At 35.4% G+C, this 8,421-nt stretch overlaps 1 protein-coding gene across 1 annotated transcript; it reads left to right on the forward strand.

The window, feature by feature from the left end:
* The first annotated feature begins 1,138 nt into the window (after positions 1 to 1,138).
* On the forward strand, positions 1,139 to 4,012 carry LOC131945739 (uncharacterized). The gene is made up of 2 exons (XM_059306401.1): positions 1,139 to 1,284; positions 2,005 to 4,012. Exons 1-2 carry the CDS (start codon positions 1,139 to 1,141, stop codon positions 4,010 to 4,012), a joined length of 2,154 nt encoding a protein of 717 aa, XP_059162384.1.
* Positions 4,013 to 8,421: the final 4,409 nt, after the last annotated feature.

Consider the following 8,421-nt stretch of genomic DNA (forward strand, 5'->3'; position numbering starts at 1 on the left):
ACTACGCAGAAATAGCTGTTTAGCAGAATATTGTATATTTTATATGTGTAATATTAACTTGATACTTATTCTTTGTTTGTAAAAGGTTTCCTGTGAATGTTAATGTATTTAAAATCTTCATTAAATGAACATATTTATTTTATTGTATAAATCTAAAATCCATTGTGCAAAATGGAGTATGATAATTTTAAAACGAAATAAAAGCATTTATGAACAAACTGAAATAAAACAATATAAAAATACACCATACCTAAAAAACAAATTAAGACCAAAAGAAGAGGGGCATGTTCTTTTTTTTTTATAAATATTGCATTAATGAATAGGAGGATGTTAAGATCTGGAGATCAGCCATTGGCTATGCTAACATATACTGAGAAACATTTGATCAAAAAGGGACTTTATAAATATGCATGAGATTAGTTATCGCTTAGTTGATTTTACTACATTGTATGGGCTGGTAAAGACATCCACTTCTCACTGCTAGACTCCGCTTTTAAAACATCATATGCTGATGTAAAAACGTCCAACAGAGACATAAGGCAACCATTGATTAATTATTATGGTTTATTACCATCGGTTACAAATGGCTATAACGTCGTGTTTTAGATTTGTTTTTTTTTTTTGTTTTTTTTAGAATTTACTGATAACAATGAACACAATTCAAAAAAAGTTTTCAAAATTCTAAATTAGCACAAAAAAGCACAACATTAGCATATCAACTGCGGTCATTAACTTGTAAAATCTGTATTGATTTACCATTAACATAAATGCCGAATGCTTTATTTTGTGACTAGATTTGTGAGTACGTTTTGTGACACATTTTGTGACTACATTTTGTGACGACATTTTGTAACTATATTTTGTGACTACATTTTAGACTACATTTTGTGACTACATTTGTGACTACATTTTCTTAATACATTTTCTGACTACATTTTGTGACTGCATTTTGTGACTACATTTTGTGACTACATTTTGTGACTACATTTTGTGACTACATTTTGTGACTACATTTTGTGACTACATTTTGTGACTACATTTTGTGACTACATTTTGTGACTACATTTTGTGACTACATTTTATGACTACATTTTGTTACTACATTTTGTGACTACTTTTTCTCCCAGACCGACTGACCATGTCGCATCCAGCACTCCTAACATCTGCCCTCGTCATCTGCCTGACGGTCTGGCTGCCCAGTGTCCGGGCACCGTCCACAATGGCCTTGACCCTAGAGATGAACTCACTCTACAACATCAAGTTCTCGCTTGACGTTTTCACTCAGTGAGTTTGAAGTGTTTGTTGCGTTTTTTAATGTACGAGTAATCTCCCATTGTAAACGAATAGTAACAATATAAAATTGTTATCTGATTAAACTAGTTATGTCTGAAATACTTCTTCATAAAATTAATGTTCGTAATCAAGGACTAAGATACTATGATGTATGATACTATGACATACAGTTTATTGGAAATAGTTTCGATATACGGAATTCATTTTTTTTAATATCTATACCAGAGGGGTTTCCACCTCCTGACCTCTTTATTTTGGTGACCCAATTTTGTTACACAGCCATCACCTACTTAAACAGTTAGAGCTCCTATGTTTTTCTAACAAGATGTACGTATTATACATCAAATTGAACACCCATTAATTTGCCATAGTAGTAAATGAAGATAATTGTGAGTTATGTTTTTTTACATGTAAAAATTACTTGTAAAACAAACACTTGGGGTGTCGAGCCGCAATTTGCGGTTCGTGGGCCTACGGTAAAGCTGACTCAAGCCGCATTTTGCGGCTCGTGGGACTGATTGAATTAAACATATCGATACCATGTACGTAATGTTGATCATAACAGTATATTGTTTATTAATTTTTAGTTCATAAAATATTTTTAAAATCATTCTACGCTAAACGTAGATATTTTACACATGATATAGCATAAAAACCAGTACGCAAGTAGGTACAATAACTAAATGCTGATCACTCTCCCCCCCCCCCCAGGTTATACAAGTGCCTGTGTGACGTCAGAGACCAGAGCTGCAGCGTCGTGCTGTCACGTGACCACGCCTTCTCCTACCACGCCAGGTTCATCAGCGCCTCCAGCTTCCCGCGGACCGGGAACCAGACCCGCCTGGAACGGTTTTCCCGCAACTTCGTCTGCACCATCCCGACCTCCTTCCTAGCCGACATGACCATGGGCTGCATCCGCCTGAAGCACGTGGAGAACGTCTGCGAGAACCTGGAACTCTGCGAGTCCTTGAACTTGCTGCACGAGCGTACCTGCGAGACTGGATTTGTGGGGATTTACTGGCTGTACCCGGGGAGGATTAACGTTAATCTGGACACTCAACGCGTCAGTGCGTCACATTGCGGGACGGACTGCTTCAACGCGTCAGCTCAACCTGTAGATCCTGCTGTAACTAGAAACATTTCTCCGGACTCTTCCGATGAATTCAACTCTAGAGACGATTCTCACACAAATTTTCGTCACTCGACGTCACTAAATAACCAAAACGATGATGACGTCATTCCACACAGCCGACACTCTTACAAAACTAAACTTTCGAACCCCAAGACGTTGCCTACTACCTACGAAGATGACGTCAGAACGGCGACCATAACTGGAATAGCCTGCGGCGCTGCATTGGTAGCTTTAATCAGTACTATTCTAGGAATATGCGTCTGTAGGAAAAGCAAACAATCGCAAGTTCTTCGCGCCACTACCGAAGACTCCATAGAAAATCAGGACCCTCTAACTAGACTTCGAGAACAGAGAAGTTCCAATTCGTTCGGCACCATATTTTCCCAAATGGAATCGCACTCGAAATGCGTAGGAGAGCTGCAACTGAACCCTAAAAAACTTCTGAGCCCAAAAACATCGGTAGAAACGAATAAAAAGGGGAATTTAAAAACAAACGGCTCTTATGGTTCCATGAATGACGAGAAACATAAACAGTGGGATAAGGGCGACAACTTAGATGGTTTGTACAACAAGGGAGATGATTTCGATATTTCGGATAAGGGAAGTAAACCTGATAAAAGTACACAAGAATTAGGTGCAGCTAGTTCGTTTCAAGGATATAACAATATTCCTGTCCGATCTTGTAGAAAAACAGCGTCTTATGACGAAATTGACGAAGAAATGTTTAGTAAAGTTTCTGGAAAACCAAACGAGGCTTATTCAGAGGAGAGAAATAGCTACACGAGCGGTAGGGAAATTAACTTGTACGAAGACCTGAGGTTTTCTTCTAAAGGTCAAAGTTCAGGCAGCAAAGGCTGTTACTCACGTTTAAACGAGGAAGTCCGGATCATAACAAACCCTTACAACATGTTGAGTCCAAGCCGTAGTTATTCCAGAACCGATTCCAACTCGGATCATTATTCTTACATTGATAAAAAGAGCAAATCTGAATCCAATATGGACTTGTATTCTCATACTGATAAACACAACGTTGCAGATTCTCAAACGGATCATTATTCTTATATAGGCAAATCCAGAAAAGTCGATTCTATCAATGATCAATATACTTACTCTAATAAAACAAATGGTGCAGATTTCAACCCGGGTCATTATTTTTACATCGATAAAACAAGCAAATCTGATCTTAAAGCGGATCCATACATTTATCCTGATGAAACCAACAAGACAAATTCCAAAACGGATCACTATGCTTATATTGATAAAACCATCAAAAGTATCGTTAGCGAATCTGAAGTATCGAATACTTCTTCAGAAAACCTAATACTCGACGACGACGCACAAACCGATTACGACACCTCTCAGTCAGTAAAGGCACAGTACGAGAACTTTAAATACCGAAGACTTCCGAATCTGGAGCTTAGTTTTAAAGAAGTTCCCGAATCGGCACGTTTGGGAAGCGAGAATAACACGAGAACAGACTTGCAGAGAGCGGAGTCTTTGGGTGTGCAGAACCATGTGTACTTTGAGCTAGAGAAAGATGCAGACAGTGAGTCCGTGAGTGATTGTTCGTGCGCTGACGAAATGTAGATGATAAGAAAAAAAATGTTTAAATAAGTTAAAAAAAATACAAATATGGATATTATGTTTTAAGATGATTTGGTTAATGCTTTGTATAAAAGTTATTTTTTTGTTATTTGAGAGTGATAGAATGACAATTGGGATTTGTAATTAATTATAGACACTTAGAAGTCATGATCATCCTAAATCGTTGGTATGATATCAACACATAGTTAGTATCTAGCAACATGAGATTCGCTATTTATGTTAGGTACAAACGTTACGAAATGCGTGTGAATTAAGACAGGGTAATTAATGACAAGCATATTTCGCTTTTCCAGTTATGTTATATGTGGTCAATAAACGGATGTCAGATTCTTATTACGGAGGTATTGAGGGACGATATGAGTTGGTTACTTGTCTTAGAGCTAGAAGGTCAACATCGAATCAGATGGACACAGCAATTATATTATTAGTGGACCCACACTTTAGATGTATGAAAAAGTAGACGGCGGGTTGGTCACTTATTATTACGCCCCCCTTATAAAGATGGTTGTGAAGATGTTGGTTAAAACAGGGGATTGTTATGATAACATAATTCGGTCATTAAGCTGAAAGGGATTGGTCACGAAATATACAACGGGATGGGCATTCAGTTTACAAGAGGTTGGTTGTTCATCTATAACGGGTTGGTAATTCAGCCTACAACCGGTTGGTCATTCAGCCTTCAATAGGTTGTTCATTCATCTATAACGGGTTGGTTATTCAGCCTATAACGGGTTGAGCATTCAATAGGTTGGTCATTCGTTTAAAACGGTTTGGTCATTCAGCCTACAACGGGTTGGTCATTCAACCTACAATAGGTTGGTCATTCATCTAAAACAGGTTGGTCATTCAGCGACCGACGGGGTGGTCATTTAGCCTTCAATAGGTTGTTCATTCATCTATAACGGGTTGATTATTCAGCCTATAACGGGTTGGTCATTCACCTACAATAGGTTGGTCATTCATCTAAACGGGTTGGTCATTCAGCAAACAAAAGGTTGGTCATTCAACATACAATGGCTTGGCCACGAACTCAACAATAATTTGGTCATTCAACCTACACTGTGTTGGCCATAAAACCTACAATAGGATGGTGATTCGATCTATAACGGACTAATCATTCACCTGCTGCGTGTTGGCCAATAAACCTACAATGTATTGGCCATAAAACCTACAATAGGTTGGACATTTAACCTACAAACGTTTGGTCATTGAGCATACAGAAAAATATAAATATGCTTTTTAGCGAAGTAGCCTGCGAAAGTGTGATAAGCGATGGTACTTGTGAATGTTATACAAGAGCTATTTTATATTTTGCACCGACATATATTTTAATATATCTCACCCGTTTAGTGATACTAAACTATCAGCGTTCTCATAGAAAATTGACGATAATTTATTTTTACAGAAACCGCGTATTAATAACTAACATTTAATCTCTACATAAGTGTGCTCTAGTATTATGTGAGTACATTTTTAAAAAAATCTTTTGGATGATGAGTGTAAATTTTATAGAAGGTCTTTTTTGTTGTAAAAAGTTTTCGACATATGTTTTAACATCTCTGCCGTTTAGTGATAATAAACAATTAGCGTTCTCAATGAAAATGAACCTAATACCACATATACAAGCTTGTGTAGGTAGTGCTTGTTGGTTTTAGGAGTATACATTACATTGGTTTAAAATCGCATTATGTTGTATTTTATATGTGTTGATATGAAAAGATAATGTTTTTTTATAACGTAAATACAAATATTAATATTGATTTGTAGGATTTTTCTGTAAATATTTGGTATCATCGCTATGAAATCTTATATTTAAAACATTAATACATTAGTTTCATACCAAAAAGTTTTGAGTTGTTTATAATTAACACTAAACGACACAGGGGAAGTAAGCAGTAAGAAAATTCGATTTCCATTATTAGGGGAAAAACAAAAACAAAAATATTAAAACTTCAAGATGTTTTCAATTATTAAGTAGCCTATCCTTCCGTTGTTTAAGTTGATGTTTATAAATATCCATAATTACATATATCATGTTACTAAATTTAGCCTTGAAATGTTATCATTTATTTTTTATGTTCGTTTATATCAGCACTCGTAAATGATTTGCTTTGTATTTGCCGGATTTTTGTTTATATTTATGTACACAGCTATTGAAACTTTTCAATATCTCAAATTGATTTCATAGAGAGTTTAATATTGTATAATTTAATTCCTTTAATACAATTAATAAAAAGAGATTTTTAATATTAGATAATAATTATCAAACAGGTATGTCGATGTAGTACACAATGAGTACACTTGTCCGAATGATGTTGCTAAAAGCACAAAAAGGATGGAAACAAATTACATAAAGCACATCATGTTTTTTAAATGTTCAGTTTCGTTATGTTTTATAATATTTAAATACTAATTAATTAACACATTTTATCGACCAGTGTTGTGTGTATTATCTCTAAACAACATTCATTTTAAATGCAGTAATTTCTTTTAAAATGATGTGAATGCTTGTAAAACAAAATTCAAGAACAAAATGTCCTGTTAATCATAACTAATAGTGTAAACTAGTTGTGAATAGGTTTATCTGTTTCAAGTTGAATCGAAATACCACAAGGGAAGAAACCAGCAATAAAGAAAGATATTTAAAGAAACATCAGAAAAAGAAAGGGAGGTAATGAAAATAATGATAAATTGTGTAGCTTATATATCGTTTATCTTTCCATTGTAATTATATATTCTATTTGAAGCCAACATACAATACATTCTTTGAGGTATGTAGCCGATTTATGTATTAATTTGTTAAGATGAAATGTGTTAGTAATAAGAGTTTGGCCTGGATAACAATGTAGTTTAGCGTTTTTACATCGGGCAAAGGATAGTCAAATGCCTTCCTTATGTTTTTTTATTGCTTTAGTCCGGGAGAGAGAAAGAAAATTGCGCGTTGTACGTTTACTACAACTTGGCATAACATAACAGGTGGCTGCTTTACCTAAAATTGGCCATGACAAAAATACTTTCTTAATTCATACGCCTATTATAGGCCTACTTTGGTAGACGTCTGTCTCCCGAAAATCATGAATTTTCAAACTCGACTGTGGGCGTATATGAGGCTTATAATGAGTAGTATATTAGGTCACTTTTGGACCGCAGGCGCAGGCGCAGGCGCACCCAGGATGCGCAAAGGTTATATAGTAAAATACTCGGATGCGCAGGGGGATGCGCAGGCGCAGCCTGGTACAACGAGATATAGTAAAATACTCGGGATGCGGATGGGGAGCCTGGTACAATGAGATATAGTAAAATACTCCAGGCGCAGGCGCAGGCGCAACAGCCTGGTACAATGAGATATAGTAAAATACTCCGGATGGGGATGCGGATGGGGATGGGGATGGGGATGCGGATGGGGATGGGGAGGATGCGCAGGGATGCGGATGGGGAGTAGGTCAGTAGGTCACCGGTGGTGACCTTGTGACGTAATTAGTAACATTATGACGTAATCATTGACCTAGTTACGTAATTTTAATGCGTTTTTAATTAGTTTTAATGAGTTTTTAAAATTTTAATTAATTTTTTGACCTAGTTACGTAATTTTAATGTATTTTTTAATTAGTTTTAATGAGTTTTTAAATTTTTAATTAATTTTTATTATCGAGTTACGTAATTTAATTACTTTGATTGTATTTTTATTTTGTTTAATTTGTTTGTTTACTTGTTGTTTAATTTAATTACTTTGTTTATATTGTGTAATTTTTATTGTAATTTGATTATTTGTTTACTTTTTAATTATTTTTATTGACGAGTTACGTAATTTGATTATTTGTTTACTTTTTAATTATTTTTATTTTGTTTATTTTTAATTTTATTTTATTTTATAATTAGTTAAATTATTATTAACTAGTTACGTAATTTGATTTTAATTACTTTGTTTAATTTATTTATTTGATATATTTCTTTTCTTTGTTGTTTAATTTGTTGGTTTGTTTATTTGTTTGTATGTATGTTTTAAATTCTCCCCTACAACGACCGTGTACAAAAAACAGGTTAAATTCTCCGCCACAACGAACGTTACAAACATAGAACATTCATTAAAACATACATTAACAACACCTGTTACTCGCTAATGGCACCCGGCACGTATCGATTCACCAGCGATCCTTTGTTCTTATCAAGCACCGTACAAGGGCCAAGTTCATATCGATCGCACCCACTGGACCATCATCAACTTGATAGCCCACCTAATTAAATTTTTTGACACCCGTCATTGATTTATGTGTTGTTCACTAAAGCGAAAACAGCAGGGGGTATGGTAATTAACGCGAAGCGTTAATGGGTTTTACCCCCGGTTGGGTCCCGTGCTTTTCACTAACAGCAAGTTCATATCGATCGAACCC

The sequence above is a fragment of the Physella acuta genome, unplaced genomic scaffold, assembly GCF_028476545.2.
Source record: "Physella acuta isolate Inbredline_101_S28 unplaced genomic scaffold, ASM2847654v3 ptg000007l, whole genome shotgun sequence".
NCBI classification, from domain to species: Eukaryota; Metazoa; Mollusca; class Gastropoda; family Physidae; genus Physella; species Physella acuta.

Coding starts and splice junctions, on each gene's coding strand:
- LOC131945739 (XM_059306401.1), top strand. CDS start 1,139: ATGTCGCATCCAGCACTCCTAACATCTGCCCTCGTCATCTGCCTGACG. Junction 1,285..2,004: donor TCGCTTGACGTTTTCACTCA/GTGAGTTTGAAG, acceptor CCCCCCCCCCAG/GTTATACAAGTGCCTGTGTG.